We start from the raw sequence: 17,217 nt of genomic DNA on the forward strand, positions 1-17,217 counted from the left end.
TGTAATTAACTTAACTCACTATTTTTGTTTTGTAAAGTTAGGTACATAATCTGAGTCTTACTAGTATTTTGTAATGGTAGGGATGTAACAAAATGCATTTACTTTGCAGCTGGTACTTTTCACTTACCTTCGAATATATCTGTTTTCCACACTGCATTTTACAACAGTCAGGAATGGATTTGGAAGAGGCCACCGCAGAGACTCGGCCATTATATAATACGACTGCAAGAATTCAATGGCATCTTCTGCAGCTCCTTTTTTTTGTTAATATGACAAAGGCTGTCGTATTGTTTGTATTAAACTATTTATACAGTAGGCACAGTTCATTGCTATAGATTGTTACATCGGGCGAATATGCAACATTGCAAGTACTTTTGGCACTTAAAGCATATTTAAAAGCAAGTACTTATTTAAAGTAAAAAAGAACAATGGATACTTTTACTGAGGTCGATTTTTACCTCGGCTTGGGATGTGATGATTTCATCTATGATTGTTTGCCTTGGTCAGCAGTTTTACACAAGACAGTTGTCACTTTTTTTTTACCTTGTGAGATTGACAACTTCAGGAATTAACAAGGGAATATTTCATAGATTATGATGGAAAAAATCCGTAGATGTCTAGGGAACTGATGTTTTATATTTGAGTGTGCGATTTGGTGCAGCATGATTGAATTAAAAAGACTGTTGGGTGGGTCTCATGTGCTCTACTGAATTCCATTTTAATTCTCTATTTATTTGTACTTTCACTTAAAATGTCTTAAAATGAGTAACTTCTCCACCACTGATATATTTGTTGCGTGAACTTTAAGTGATGTTGGAAGATTAATGTATATTCTAGTCCTGTGGATTTACTTTTCCAGACTGTTCATATTATTGAATGGTAAGTACTCATCTACATAACACAAACAAAATGTAAGTGTTTCTTCCCTTACCCAAAACAAATCCTCCCACTAAGTTTTAGTCCAGTCCAGTACAACAAACAAACAGACAGCTAACCTTGGCCGAGGTAAATTTACAGAAACTACAAAATTAACAGTTGCATTCAGAAAGAGCCTACACACTGCAAGCACTTTGACTTTTGATTCTTTATTTAAAATAAAGTACTTTCCTATTTCCCTCAAGTAGAAAAGTTACTTGAGTAAATTTTGTATATTTATTTGTACTTTTACTGAAGAAAAAAGTTTTGACTGCTTCCTCCACAACTGACATTTTATATATAATTATTTTTTCGAAATTTAATTGCTGTGCAGTTACATTAAAAACAACACAGAGTAAATATTTAAATAAATAAATTCAAAATCAGAAAGCACAGTTTAAACTAGAAAAAGTGATTTACGTGATGTTGGAAACCCAAAATGCGGTTCAAGGATTTCCCCTCCATCATACTGTACATCAGAGAGGGCATGACTGAATAGTGGTGGGAATCTGACTTTACCAGACTGTTGACATTACGGCACAGGAAGACATGACACAGCAGTCGTCTGCATAATTTAGAAAAACCTGTCTTAAATATGTAAAACATACAAGTTGTGGTTGCAGATCCTGGGAAAGGCATTTTTATCTGGTGACTTTGAGCCTGGTGGAATCCCCCTGCTTTCAGTGTGTTTGTGTGTGTGTGTGTGTGTGTGTGTGTGTGTGTGTGTGTGTGTGTGTGTGTGTGTGTGTGTGTGTGTGTGTGTGTGTGTGTGTGTGTGTGTGTGTGTGCGTGTGTGTGCGTTTGTGCGTGTGTGTGTGTGTGCGTGTGTGAAAGTGCGTGTGTGTGTGTGCGTGTGTGTGTGTGTGTGTGTGTGTGTGTGTGTGTGTGTGTGTGTGTGTGTGTGTGTGTGTGTGTGTGTGTGTAGGAGCTGGCATATGGCATTAATTGAAGGGGGGAGGTCTCTGGAGGAGGGGCTTTCTTGGAAGGCCGTCCCAGGACTCTCTCTACCCCCATGGCAAGCAGCAGAGGCCGGTCAGAAGTCAGAGGAAAGCGGGGGTCTGTTGTGGTGGTCGAGCCTTTTTCTCTCTCATGACTACTCCTCTTCAGGACACACGTAGCTAGTTTCAACAGAAAGCAAAGTCAAGGCAGCTTACAGCGAAACTTTTTTATTAACTCGTTTGATTTTAATCTTTTTATTTTAAAAGACTCGGCGCGTTTTTAAATGCAACGCTGCTTGATATATGAGAAGACGATGGCAGCCGAGACGAGGAACGGCGGGAGTTCGCTGAACAACAACAACAACTGCAAAGACCACCGCAGGAGGAAGCTGCTGGTCGGCGTGGACCTCTTCTGCCTGTTCCTAGGTGAGTGTCCATCTTCACGTCAGCTCCACCATCAATGTACTGTAATGCTGAGAACTGTGTGTGTGTGTGCGTGTGTGTGTGTGTGCTTTTCATCTTCCTGTTGTTCCATTCAACAATGTTCTCTTTGATGGAGACTTGAGGTGTGGTCAGTGTATCTTGTTTAGCTTTAAATGCTCATGTCTTTAACCACCAGTTGATTAACATTTCTTTTAATTGATTTGAAATAGTTAAATATTGTCTTTGTATGATTAGAGTACTAAAATTCAGGCGAATTTTTTTAACCAACATTGCCCTTAACATCAAAGTCAAGCTAGCTTAGAATATTTGATTATATCACATTGCTTTAGCCTAATTTGAACTATTATTTTTGGGGGGAAAAGGTAAATGTATTTAAATTATTATCATATTTGATAACAACAATATTTGTAATATGTACCACCTTTCATAACAGCTTTTACAAAGTATTTCACAAATAAGACTAATAAAAGCAAGAACACAAAACATCAAAGACAACAATCAGAATAATACAATCAAATAAAAAAAAACGGCAAATAGTGTGCAGTAAATCCAAATCTATACTAATAGGAAATACCACAAATTAAGCAATGACAAAAGAAAATGATAAAAGAAACAAATAAATGCTAAAACAAACAAATAAAAGTAAAAAGACATTTTTGTAGAAATACGTTTTGAGAGATGATTCACGAGCAGGCACTTTCAAGTCTGAGTTCCTCATGTAAACTATTCCAGAGGGTCGGGGGGGCCCTGACAGCAAAGACCCTGTCACCATTTATCATCAGTCTTGGTTTACACATTTTGTTCGCCAGCTTCGCAAGCTGATTTAATAAAGCAGAGAGTGATTCTCCATCAGCAGCTGTAGCTTACACAGTTGGCTGCTATTAATACAGCTACAAATTCTGACTTTAGCTTAGCTTGCGAGTCTCCTTTTCCTCTGCCAAAAAATGCTGGTGAAGGGGGAAAACTAATTAATCAATTGCCCCAGGAGAGGGAGGTCTCTCTGGTCTCCACCCACACCTGTACTGTATACCTCTGCCATTCCTCCTCGTTATGTTTTCCAGAATGGTTCACATTCCACACCAGCTGGAATTCTTCTGATCTCAACATCTGGCCCAATATATGCGCGTGTTAGTGTAGAGTAATTAAGGGAAGTGGTGAAAAGGTCAGACCTGTGGGTGTGCGTGCGTGCATGTTCATCAGAGAAGGTCCTGTGATGTTGGACAGCTGCAGTCAATGGGTTGAGGTTGTTATTGCAGGTGAAACATGTTTTCACACTGAAGTTTGAAGTCCGACAAAAGCTTAAATCGTAGACTGTTCACTAATGTCCCTTTCCAGTATGCTGTTCTATGGAACATTGATGTAAGGTTGTGATCGCAAACAGCAAATCAGCATCCTTCAATGACAAAATTAAAACAGATGAAAAAAAATCAGGTCTATTGTTAAAATAATTGCATGAAAGCGTAATCAGTCATTTTCTGACAATTCATAGTTAATTTCATTGTAGTTTTTCTCTCTGTGGAGGGTAAACCCACATCATGTTCCTTCCCAAAGAGAAGCTTGTCAACAAAAAGCAGAAGTGTTTTTCTGCTTAAGATGTGGTTTAAAGGGAAAGACCGCAGGCAGGAAATTGTGGACCAGTAATCACCGCTCCTCCTCTCACAGATTACGCTTCTACTATTGCTACATCCAGAGATTTATTTCTCCCATTATCATATGCACATGAACCATCTCAAGTCGCTGCGATTCCCATTAAACTACACCATCAGTGCCAGTAAAGATAGCAATCGTCAGTGTTAGTGGCAGTGACGTAGATTCAGAGGTGATTGGAAGTGAAAGCTGTGGAGAGCCCAGGGCCAGTGTGCAGTTTAGTATTGTTTTTTTGTTTCAACCTCTGTTGAGGTGATCAGGTTCAGTTTGCTGTAAGCTGGAGCAGGTGGCTTTCATGTTTTCCCGGATTAATCGTCTTATAGTGTTTTCGTGGGTTTTGCCTTTGCTCAGCACTAAATAGAAATCGGTTAATTGGCAACACTGGTGCCTTTATCTTCAGTTTTGTGAAGACAGATCTTTAAACATAAAGGGAAACAAGAGAATCATGTTGAAAGTAAAAGAAAGTAACAACTTGTTTTTCAAGGCTATATGATCCCCATGAGTGAGTGGTATTCAGTTGATATTTCGCAAAAAAAAACAAAAAAACCTCAGCAAGTAAAATTGAAATTGAAAGAATGATTTGGGTCAATGGAACCTCCAAAAATAATAAACATTAGCTGGATCTCAAAGTGCTGCCCAGTCAAACAGCAATTATAGACCTCAAATTGTGAAAGGAGTCCAATCATAAACATCGAAATGCCACTGGAGCATCACTGATAGGTCCAGATTCAAGGAATACTCAAATGTAGGCGCACTAAATTTGTCATATTGAGCAAACAATAAAAGAAACATCTGGAAGTGGGATTAATTAATGATTTATCAATTGTAAGACAAAGGGACATGAATATACTGTAGTTGCTGTTTAATTTAATTGTTAAAATGAAGAGAAGTTACGATGAACAAAGGAAGAACTGAATAATGTCTGCATAACAATTATTTTGTTTATACAGCTGTACAGATAACTGGTATAGGTATATATGTGTATACAAATTGTGTGAGTATCTGTATATACTGTGTATGTGATATTGTTATGCATAATTTATGTACATGCATGAATTGTTTGTGCAACTGTATTGTCCTTGTACTTTGTCTGTTTGTGTGTTTGTCTTTAGTGTATGTCATAGACTGTATAAAAGGATAAATGACAGCTCTCCAAAGGGGAAACCAAAACGTCCTGAACACCACCTGGTGGCTGGCTGCAGTATAGGTCATAAACCCCACCTCCTCCATGTTAATTGAGTGGACATGGACCCAAACTAAAAAGTAGATTCCAAATAAATTCTTCACAAAGATGAATTTTGTCATTTTAGGTCATTCTTATCACACAGATATATGTTCAAGCAAATTTATCTGCCAAGTTTGGTTTTAATTATTAGTTATTTGATGCTATAAAATGGGGTAAAAATGCAAAAGATGCTGACATTCATATCTGGTATATTTTAGCTTTATTTCTGGATAGTGGGAGTTAGTCGTCGTCCATCTTAATACATTCTATGGATTTTTGGGGTTGTAGCTACTGAAGGCCGGCGCATACTTCTGCGTTTTCACGGGAACGGAGACGCAAGAGCCCTTCCGGGCCCCTTACGGCCCTTCCTACGTCCTTACGTGCGGCGGCCAATTTTTCTAACTAGACGGCAAAGCCCCGCAAGCGTCACCCGGCCGCGAGGGCTGTGATTGGTCTGCTGACTACATAATTTCCGGAGTCGCATTTCCGGTTCATGCCCGGAAACCACGGAAGATTTAGAAGAACGAATATGGACCAGATAGAAGAGCACTTGGCAGAAGAGATCCGACACTATGTCCACTAGTATAACCCGTCACTAACCGGCGGATTTTTCCGCCAGAAAAAGGCTCTGAGGAGCCGCCGTGGCGATGTAAATAAATCGCTCTTCTTCGTGCAACACACGAAGAAGAGCCGACTTCGACAAAAAACATTACTTCGCCTAGTGTTCTGGCGGGGAATTGCATGGCAACACGCGTAACGGTTGGAGAACCATGAATGAGAACGAGTCCTGCGTTACAGCTGCGTGCCTGCGGGCCCCTGACGACGCAGAAGCATGCGCCGGCCTTAAGGAGGAACAGATGTACATGTAGAATGTGAACTGTTAAACCACCTTGTTTCTAAAAACCACTCCCTTAAAGAAATATGAATAGTAAATGTGGCTTCTAAAGGAAGGCAATCAGCCATTTTAACCACTGGGACTTCAATGCAGAAGTGATTTTTATTAAACCCCAGCAGCAGGCTGACCATTTTCTTTACTCCAGTGGAACTATGAACTACGTTTTGCTGGAGGCCAGACTCACTGATAGACAGTCGGGCCGACAAGGTGAAGGTTGTGTGGGGCCTGCTGCGAGTAAAAACAACTGCATCTGTGTATACACCACAACTACCTCAGACATGTATATATTTGTATGCCAGACAGTGAGAGATCCCTGCAAGTGGAAAATGTGCGTCTGTTTATTTTAACAGTCGCACTTGGTGTTTTGGCGAATGCCTCCCAAGTATGGTAGGGCTTTAACTCTACATTAATTCTAGTTTCCACAAACTGCAGCTTCATGGAGCCGCTAGGACCGAACTGGGAGACAGGCTAAATAGACAAACATTGGAAACTCTAACAAGCAGGTCTTAATAGTAATTTTTCTACCATATTTTGATGTGCTCAGTTTAATGCTGAAAAAGTCATCATCGTCATCATTTACTGATTGCGTTTGCTTATTTTCAATTAGAAATCCCCAGTTGATTTAAGCAGGCTGCTTAACGACAAAACCAAGTAGAAGACACCTGATGTTTTCATTAGGAAACTGAAGAAAAATCTCCTCCACCTTTTTTTGTTTGTTTCTGTTGAGCTAATGTAAAAGAAATACCCTCGCTTGCTGACTGGTGTTGTTGTTGGCAGGACAGCTTTGAGAAACAGGAAGGCAGGAAGAGGGTAGGAGGGGAAAATCCCAAGATGCCCTATACGCAGTGCTGATGCTGCACTGTTGAGACGGATGGACGGGGTCGAGAGGGGCAAGAGAATAAAACCCCCCAGCTGAGTGACTGGAAGACGTGACCTGACTCACAGGGCCTCATTGTGTTTTCCTCCGTCTTTCCAATCAGCTGTTTGAGGCGCTTGACCCTGTACAGGTCCATTTACAATCTGTGGACACAATATTTCATCAATCTATGTGGCCACCCCTCTCAGTCTGCCTATCAGCATCTGACCTCGTGGTTCGTATCAGGTCTGTGAATGTGTTTAGAGCTGCTTGGAGGGGTCAGAACTTTGGAGGTTAACAGGTTTCAAATCCAGCACGTTCAGCCCCTGCATGCTTTTGTTTCGCTCCGATTGCTTTATATCAGCATTTCGGGCAGCCTTTATTAAGTCTCCTGTAAGGTCTGTGTGGGTCTGTCCTTGGCCAGACTAAGCAAACCGAGGATCAGACTTTGAGGATAAAAAGTACGGTATATTTGTACTGTTACAGAACTAAGACGTATCCCCCTCCTCTTTCTCTGGCCACCAGAGTAGCTTCGGCACCGAACTGTAGCTCTGTTCAGGTATTTGTTTTAAGAGAGCGAATGAAAACATGAAAGTTAATAACGTGAATCCTGCTGAATGTGGAGGGAAGGCCGGTGTTCTGAAGTTCCCATCGAGCGTCCGAGCCCTTTCTGTAACCTGAGCTCAATCCAGCTGGACGTTCAAAGGCCAGTCAGCTGCGAGTGTGTGTGTGGAAGGGGATGCTGAGGGACTCAGCAACAACTGAAGACTGTTGACATGTGGTTTAAGAAATCCTGCCCCACCACCACCACCACCCCCGCCACCATCCTGCCTTCAGCAGCCCCTCTTGGCGCTGACCTCTTCACCCCTGTGGCTTTTTTTCCCGCATTTTTGAGGCAGCGAGAGACGGAGGAAGAGAACGTGTGTGAGCGAGAGAGCTGGTGTTTGCTTTTCTTTGTATTGGCAGATCGCAGATTTATTCAAAGGGCGACTGGAATGCTCCGACATCACTTAAATGCCACATTGATGTGATTTGAAAGTGTGTTTTCCAGAATTCTGCCACAGATTGGAGGCATCTCCTGGGTACCACACATCCACACTCCCATTTCAAAGTCCTCCTGTGAATAAGCTGTCCTTGCATCCCAGTCACGCCCACTCTCTGTTTGTTGTTGGGAGATAAATAAGATCTTTTTTGCCACTTTAACACACTGAACTGATCAGACGGAGACAACCGCCCACCCCCACCGTCCTACCGGCCCCCCCAAGGCATCTTAGTGGGCCTTTTTAAGTGCACTTGAAAGCCTCGGCAGGAAAGGAAGGAGGACTGATATTGTTTGTGTGTTTTATTCTTTTCTTCTTGTCAGTCAGCAGCGATGGTCTCTCTTATGAGCGTGACACATCCAAACCTTCTTGCACAATCTAGAAATGAATTGATGCTATTCTAGGCATGAAGGTTCACTTACATCTTAAACTTTGATTTAAGCATTTATGCCAACTGATTTTATTTTGTTTATCTTATTTTGACAGCATCAGTGTCAGTTTAGAAAACTGGATGAGATTAATAACTTATGTCTGTCTAGAGTTTGTATCTGTTTGTATGAGTGTCCTATTTCTATTTGTCTGTGCCTTTCATGTGCTTCTGTGTGTTGTCTTGGTGCCGATGTTGTTGTCCTCTGTTTTGCTTCATTCTGGTCTGACCTGCGCTCATCATATATCTGTCCAACCATGCAGTGTTGCTCGTTGCCGTGTTTTTGCACAAATCTCCCTTTCCACCTTACCAAAGAGGATTCTTCTGCAGCGACGACAGCATCAGGTTTCCCTCTAAGAGCAGCACAGTGTCCAACACCGTGCTCACAGCCGTGGGCGTCTCTGTGCCCGTGGCCTCAGTAAGTCTTGGTTTGGTGCAGCGAGAGAACCAGGGGAGCATTTGCTGGGACACTGTCAATTCATCCAATGGTTGGCTTGAGACACCTCGGGAAGTTATGATTGATTCGACTGGATCTGACCCGCACGCAGTGGTGCATCCATTTTGTTGTACATCCTGTGTGCTGCACATTGTCTGCCAACCATTTCCAAAGCACATCTTTGTAAATTTCAGACTCATTTTTTTACCTCTTGTAATCTTAGGGCTTTAAGTTCAGGCCTTATGCTTTGCTTCTGATATGTGTCATTAGTAACCTGTATTCCTGCAAGACAGTATTTGATATATCAGGTAAATATAGACGTTTAGAGTCAGATATTTGTATTCTTATGTTTTTTTTTGTGTCCTTCGTGTGTTAGAAAGTGTCTGCCACTTCATTGTAATATTGTTATTATTATTAAATTAATGGAAACATTGGCAGTCTGAAGAAGCAGTATTTAGGTATTACGATAAATGATGTGCTCTGGAAGATGGTTGGCAGTAAAGTGAATCATACATGGCTGAGACGTACAAAACTAAAAACAGGAATGGTCCTATAAAGATGTACTCTCAAGGCCCAGTTGATACTAATTTCAGAAAAAAAACCTGGAGTCATTATTTCTTGATTAGTCTCAGATAACAGCCACACGATGAATTGAGCCAGTCCCAGGTGTTCCCTTGTTACCTCCCGCTTGTACCTGTGACCCCAGTAATTTGCATTTCATTAACCCACCACCTCCATCTCTCTCTCTCTCTCTCTCTCCCTCTCCCTCCCTCACCCATCAATCCCCACCACCCCCATTCTCTCTGTGCCGCTCACTGCTTCTTCACACCAGCCGGCCTGCCTTTCTTGGTCATTGAGACCAGCGCTGTTCAGCCTTACCGTAGAGGCTTTTACTGCGACGATGAGTCCATCAAGTACCCGGCCAAAAAGGGAGACACCATTAGCGACGGTGTGCTTAGCGCTGCTGGCATTCTTATCACCATCCTCTCTGTAAGTCACCTCACACTTTGTTCCCTAATGCCATCACTTCTTGTTGTTTCAGCAGCCTTCACCTTTACTAGCAGCACACACTGACGCCTTAAATCATGTCCCATCCTGAGTTCATGGTGCATCATAGTATTTCTCAGACACTCCAATAGGTGGCTCTAATGGGGTTATGATAATTGTAAGATTTCAAACAATGAAGATATTTGACAACTGTATATATTAAGTACAATAGCAGCCTGTGTTCATGTTTTTCTCAACCAAACCATACACCTTACCACTGCACTCGTGATCAGAGTGCACTATCCATCACACTTAACTTACTGTTGGAGTAAACTGAGATTATCTCTCACGATTGCTGTAACAACACCTCTCCATACCTGGGTTATCAGCCGATGTGATTGGCTCCAGCACAGATAACAACCAGTCAACAACATTTGTTCAGGGCATTACTTCAGGGGCTTTAGATGGCTCCGCTGATAAAAGACACACTTTTACACACAGTGCTCGAGGCGAGAATGCTGCAGCTTTATTTCACCTATGCTATTCTGTGTAAAAGGTATGAACGTGGAATAGGGGGGCATTGTTGTTCCACTTTTAATTCCGGCTCTAGAGGAGATCACAAGGGAGAGCCGTGAAGCAAAGGTGGCATAACAAGGGTACTTAACAAGGGGTCTAAAGAGAAATGAAAAAATGTGTTGAAATGTATTTTGTTTCAAATCTCCTGGGTGAAAACAGTGAGGATATGTCCACAGCCTGTACACTTAACCATTAGGCTAAACAAATAATTATTCTGAATATGTTACTTCTCAGAGGTGGAACTTGAACCCCCCCGATTACAACAGATTGCTCACAACCTTTGTTAACAACTGGCTTCCACAAACATAGCTCTAGTGACACTGAAAAAAATAATTTAGAAAATAACTATCTGACGGCTTGGCTATACAACTATATCAATAAACATTGCAATAGAATTTCCACGGATATCAATATAAGAAAAGTTCAATAAACAGTTATATTGCTTATGCATTACATTGTATCTCTTTGGCCCTATTTAACACCCACATTCAGTAATATCACACTCTAAGTAGGTACTAGCGCATTAGCTACCACATATTGGTAAGTGTTAGCAGTGGATGAGCAAAGGTAGATTCTAGATACATCAGGCTGAAGTCACTTTGCCCTGTGGCGTGACTCAGCACTGCCATAGCATGTGCATTATCACCCGGTAGATCCACAGTTGGACAGTGTCTCGTCTCATGGGAAGACTTCTCCATCAGCTCTCTCCTCCCAGGGAGCAGACTGCTCTGTGGGATCAGGGCCACAGGGGTTTTCATGGTGAGAAGGAGTCCCGGCCCCATGTAATTATGGTTGACGCAATGGTTGTTGGGTTAAATGCTGTAATTGGTGGGGTGGAATTGTGGCAAAGGCCCCAAACAAGAAGAATTTGCCAAATATCTAATTTTCCCCTGGCAAAACGTGACTTTACAACACATCACACCCCCTGGGAGTATTGTGCCAACCTTTTTGTTTCCTGAACCAGAAAACAACCACATTAGGTCATTAAGAGCCTCATTTTATTCCAAGAGCTGAGAAACTCAAAAGGCCACAACCTCTAAAATTCCTGCAAATATTTTTAAAAGACAGAAAAACGGCATGGTGTCAAATCCAAGACTTTTGCCATAAGTCAGCGTCTAGCCGTCATGATTATGTCTGAGGTTTCAGTGTAACAGCGACTTCTCCTACAATGCCAGTTAATTTATTCGTTCACATGGTTTAATTTTCACACAAGGGAAACCAGATCTGTTTTCTTCCCCTTCTCCCTCTCTCACTCGCCTGAAAGCAGCTGGGCCGTATCTAGCTGGCTCCAAAGGCCTGGATGGTGGAAACAAAATACCCTATCAGCTTGTTAAATCTCCTTAAGGGCTATCCCTCTGCTGAGCATTTCCAAGAATGAGACTTATTCCTGCGCCCCCTCGCAAGAATGTCTGATGAAACCGAGATACTAACATGAAAACAGCCAGACGTCCCTTGTGAAACCGGAGACGTTTCAGAGAGGGAGCCGGAGCGGTGAAAAACAAACGTGCCCCCGACGTGGGCCTGGTGGAGTCTGGCCCCCAAAAATCCGACACGTTGCCGAGCTCAGCGTTCCTGCTGATTAGAACCAGTGGTGCCTCCCCCACTCCCTCCAGACTTTCTCTCTCCAACTCAAATCTTCATTTCTCCTCTCACCTTCCTCTTTCGTCTCCTTTCTTCTCATTTGCGTTCCTTGTGTACTACTCTTTCTTTGCTCTTTATCCTCCCTCCATTTTCTACCTGGAACTCTCCCTACTACTTGTATCCTCTCCTTTCTACTACTGTCACTTGTGAGCAGCTAAAAGACAACAGTGGAGAGATGGCAGTTCGGGGAAGGCGATTTTGAGTTTGAACAGCTGTTGCGAGTTATGTCTTTCCAGCTCCCCCCTAAGTGAGCCTCCACCTTTCAATCGTCGGTGGTAGACGTTGGTTTATTTACACTCTTACAGAAAACTATACATGGCCGGACAGTTTGAGTTGCCTCCCACGTCGCCTCACTGTTTTGCACCAGAAGTCAAACGGCAGAGGTCAACGTAGTTAACTATTAAATATCCCTTTTTAAAAACTTCTTCAGAGGAAATCATAACATCTTGATCGTGAAAAAAAGTTATTCCGGTCATATAAATGAGTTATATTCTCCACTCTGAACATCAGAGCTCAGGATGGCCTCGTCCCAACTGTCCATCCCCACAGAATCCTAGACTTTGATGCACATTTTCAAAATATCAACAAGAGCTTAGTGCTGTCTCCCTGAAATTAAAAACAGCTTGAGGGTTTCTTCATGAATATTGTGTCCTACACATTTTCTGTAATCCAGTTATACCTCAAGCAAAAACTGCATTTATATTCAACTCATGTTCTAACACTGAAAATTAAACATCGGGGGAATTCTGAAATTAAAAACCTGTTTGGAATGGTCTGGTTTCTTGGCCTCTGGTGATGCTGGTTGCAGCTTTTCTTTTGGAAACTGTAAAAGTGACCTGCAGTAATTGAGCCACTGACTCACAGAACCCTGAAGCTGCACCACCACCACCACTGCTGCCAAAGAGCTGTTCACCTGTTTATTCAATGTTCACTGAAGCTTGACTCAGTGCACAGAACCCCAAACTGGAGAAACAGTTTCCTTTGCCATTTTCACGAACACACTAGGGAAAGACGTCATTCAGGTTGATGAGTCAGAGCCACAGCTGCTCATCTGAATATATGGCTTGTCCAAATCGCACCGAATTCAACATTGCACTTACCCGGGCCCTTTACAATTCAAGGCAATACGATTTAAGGTTCTCGAGATGTCCAAGCTACATTCAGACAGACATTTCTGGAATTATTTGACATAAATAGGGTTATTATTTAATTCCCATTATAATAAAAAAGGCCAGTTGTGTAATTAATTACATGAGACCCATAAGCATCACACTAACTTTCCCATTCTTCATAAAGTTTTTTTGGTCGTCCTGCACCAGCACGTTCTCACTGAGCACTCAAGAGATGAGAAATAACTACTTAGGAATTAGGGTAATGATTGTTGGGAATGGGACTTTGTTGAAACCATGACTTCTACTGACATCACCGTCTCTTCTGTCCCTTCAGATCATCATTGGAGAAAGCTACAGGATCTACTTTCTGAACGAGGGATCGAAGTCTTTTGTAGGGAACCCCTACATCTCTGCTCTCTACAAGCAGGTCGGCGTGTTCATCTTCGGCTGTGCCATCAGTCAGTCCTTCACTGACATTGCCAAAGTGTCAGTGGGCCGCATGCGCCCACACTTCCTTGATGTGTGCAAACCAGACTTCTCCACTATCAACTGCTCCCTGGGCTATATCACTGACTATCAGTGTCAGGGGCCAGAGAGCAAAGTTCAAGAGGCCAGGTAGCGTAATATACTGTATAAAAAAGTGTAGTTTGAAGTGTGTTGTTCATACTGTAGATTATAAGGTGTCGTAAAACTGACATAAACTTCTGTCTCTCAGGAAGTCCTTCTTCTCGGGCCATGCGTCGTTCTCGATGTACACCATGCTTTATCTGGTGGTGAGTTACTGAATTGTTTTGAATATAAATACACGTTTACTGTGAATACACACTGTATGTATGCAAACTATATAAACTATTCTGTCTCTTCACCAGTTTTACCTGCAGTCTCGCTTCACTTGGCATGGAGCCCGCCTGCTGCGACCTCTGACCCAGTTCACTCTCATCATGATGTCTTTCTACACCGGCTTGTCCCGTGTCTCTGATCACAAGCACCACCCCACTGATGTCCTTGTAGGTTTTATACAAGGAGCCGTCGTGGCCTACTGCATAGTGAGTGCTGCCATTAAGTTCTATTTTCATTTAAGTATATTAGATTAAAGACTGCCATTAAGAATTAATCTCATGTCAATGTTATTTTATTGTGTTCCATCTAATTGTAATAATGTTTGTAACTTCATTCATGTAACCCTTTCCGTACGACGGTTTTATAACTCAAAGACACAAAAGAGAGAACAGATCTGTCAAAAGAAAAGAAAGAATAACTGATCTCAAAGCTGCATCTTAAAAAATCGATTATAAAATCCATCAAGAGCCAGTGGTTGGATTAACAGAAATATGGTCTGTCGTTTATTAATGTTTAAACACTGTGGTTGTAATCAGGAATGAGTATTCAGGAGAAGAGTATACATTTTTAGAGGAAATAAAAGCTTGAGTACTATTCGCTATATCAAAGAAGAATATGGTTATAATTTTGTTGGAACAATACTGAATTATTAACTTGCCTGAAAATAAGATGAGGGTTTGCTGAGATTTTTGACAAAGGCACTGAAGCCCTTTGTCTGGATTTAACTGAGAAAAGTTTCTGAATTAACATTTTATGGCAGTTATTTGAATTTTAAAGGTAAACTGGCTCATACAATAGGCTGTTGTTGGCATAACAATGAAACAAAAGAAGAAATTAGAATGGAAATAGAAAAAAGTAGGACCCGATACAGTATCTGGTGGAAAGGGAAATACCAACAGAAAACTGGAGCAGGAGAATTATGATGACTTAGAAGCTCATTTATGTTTATTCTCTCCCTTCCACAGGTTTTCTGTGTATCAGACTTGTTCAAACCCAAAGGCAGGCGTTCAACCCTGCTGCCAACCCCAGTGAAGAAAGATCTTGTTCCTCCTGCAGACATCAGAGAGCGAAGCAACCATCTCATCATGGCATAGAGAAGACTGCAAACTGACTGTATATAACCCTGACCTGTGCCATTCAAATCACTACTATAGCCACTGGGCAATACCGGATCAGGTAAACCCCGACAATCTGGTCAATGCAGGCAGATATGGAATCTTGAACATGTCAAAGGAACGCGAGTAGGCTACGGAAAAACAGTCCAGCCAGTCGTGCCTTTCTCAATGGAAAAGATCCTCTTTTTCCTCAGGCTCACCAGACATTTTAATGTGGAAAATGGAGAGAACCAGGGATTTCCGTCCCTCTTCTCCTGTTGTGAGAGAGATCTGCCTTGTAGATACTCTGAAAAGGCCTTTCCATGGACCGACGCCTGACATGAAACAAAACTGAGAAATGGCAGCAGCCCTGAGCCTCTCCCCTCGGCTGCATTCAGAATGGGAGCTACAGTCATATTCCTGCCACTCACTCACTGTGTAACTAATGCAAACAAGTCATGCAACGAAAACAACAAATTCCTTGATTTGAGGAAGGATTCTGTTTTAGTTTGGTTTTAATACAAACACAAGCATCGTACATGTGTGCGATTTATAGCACTATTTTAGCTCAACTTAGTACTGTTTGTCACCACTTGAATGATCCTGAAGTGAAGCTTTTGGAAAGCTTTGTAAGCTTTTGTAATGTCCATAATGTAGGGCACATGAGTTATTGTAGGTGGAAAGTACAGTGAAGGTTTAAATGCTGGACGTGGGCCTCTTTCTGCTGGCTAGGACGAGCCCCCACTGAGCCATTTAATGAAATGACTGTGTTATATGAACCAGACGGCTGCTCGCAAGTGTAAGGTCAGAGCGTGCGAGCGCCTGAGTGTTGGGTGTGTCACGTGTGTGTTCGTCTCTGTGTGCGTTTTGCCCTTCTGTGTGTGTGTGTGTGTGTGTGTGTGTGTGTGTGTGTGTGTGTGTGTGTGTGTGTGTGTGTGTGTGTGTGTGTACATGCCGATGTGTCTTAATGTCATGTCTCTGTACTCAAGTGTTTATAGCCTACAAGTGTGCCTCTCCAACCAGAGAACAGGCACCTGCTCCAACAGACACATGTAAACTCGAGACTGGAACACTGTGGAAAAACAACAGCATCATCAGTACATTACTGTCATTAATCAAAGTGATCACTCACATCCTTAAGAAGTCCTCTGATATACTGAATGCTCTGCAGACAGTTAGGCTTCATCCTCACTTCTTAGTTTTTCTTTGAAAATGCATCAACTCAGTTGAGGATACTCCAGAGAGCCGCTGAAACTGAGCAGTTTGTAGATGCTGCTGGACACGTTTTAGTTTGAAAAGTCTGCATCATTTTAGTCTGAAAAGGAGATGATTGGAAACGCTGACGCACATGCCCAATGTATGTGACTGGTCACCTGGTATACGTTTTCAGATGTGTTAGTTACTATCCAGATTTAAACTGATACAGACAAAAAACACTCATGTGGACAGAGATTGTTTTAGCCTGAAAATGCTGTTTCAAATGAAAACAAGGATGTAGCCTAACATGCTCTAAAGCAAGACAGGGACTAGAGCAGTGGTTAGGTACACTAGCTGTTCTGTACCAAAGCACAATTTAGCAAAACTGTATATATACACATATATGTATATATTATTTTGGTACAATTTAACTGCTTAATATTTCATTAATTCTAATGAGACGGGGCACACATTGAGGCTGTGTATATCAGACGGAAATCTTTTCATTGAATTTTAGAGAAATAGGTATGCTGAAACGTTTGCATGATATTAATGAAATTAAGCCAAAAAATAAAACCACTGACTGAAAGCATCCTCTGAGAAAATCTTTAATTTGACGTTGATGGGAAACTAGTAATTTCTTCCTACATGTCAATAAGATCAGATACAGAATCAGAACCTTCTTCATGCCCCCTAACATTGTAAAATACCGTGTTGTGTGTGTTTGTGTGTTTGTCAGTCTTATCTTTTGAAGAAACACCCACTATGACTTTGTGTCAAGACCTGTGTAAATGTTAAACATGCTGCTTTAAAAGGTAAAGAGGTTCATCTTAGCAGACGTCATCCAGTATAGTTGACAACATGTGAATTTCAAGTGTAAAAAATCTGAATAAACAACGAAGTTATCAACGTAGACAGCTTCAGTACATTTTTATTAAAAATACCTG

General features: G+C 41.7%; 1 protein-coding gene across 2 annotated transcripts; it reads left to right on the forward strand.

The window, feature by feature from the left end:
* Positions 1 to 1,962: 1,962 nt before the first annotated feature.
* On the forward strand, positions 1,963 to 15,961 carry LOC133017606 (phospholipid phosphatase 3-like). 2 transcript variants are annotated; one of them, XM_061083721.1, is made up of 6 exons: positions 1,963 to 2,279; positions 8,651 to 8,805; positions 13,474 to 13,754; positions 13,855 to 13,912; positions 14,009 to 14,185; positions 14,945 to 15,961. In XM_061083721.1, the coding sequence occupies exons 1-6, from the start codon at positions 2,138 to 2,140 to the stop codon at positions 15,071 to 15,073; spliced, it is 942 nt and encodes a 313-aa protein (XP_060939704.1). In that variant the 5' UTR covers positions 1,963 to 2,137; the 3' UTR covers positions 15,074 to 15,961. The 2 variants fall into 2 exon arrangements, with proteins under 2 accessions (XP_060939704.1, XP_060939703.1); XM_061083720.1 differs by lacking the exon at positions 8,651 to 8,805 and adding an exon at positions 9,656 to 9,813.
* The last annotated feature ends 1,256 nt before the right edge of the window (positions 15,962 to 17,217 follow it).

This window comes from Limanda limanda, chromosome 13, assembly GCF_963576545.1.
Source record: "Limanda limanda chromosome 13, fLimLim1.1, whole genome shotgun sequence".
NCBI classification, from domain to species: Eukaryota; Metazoa; Chordata; class Actinopteri; order Pleuronectiformes; family Pleuronectidae; genus Limanda; species Limanda limanda.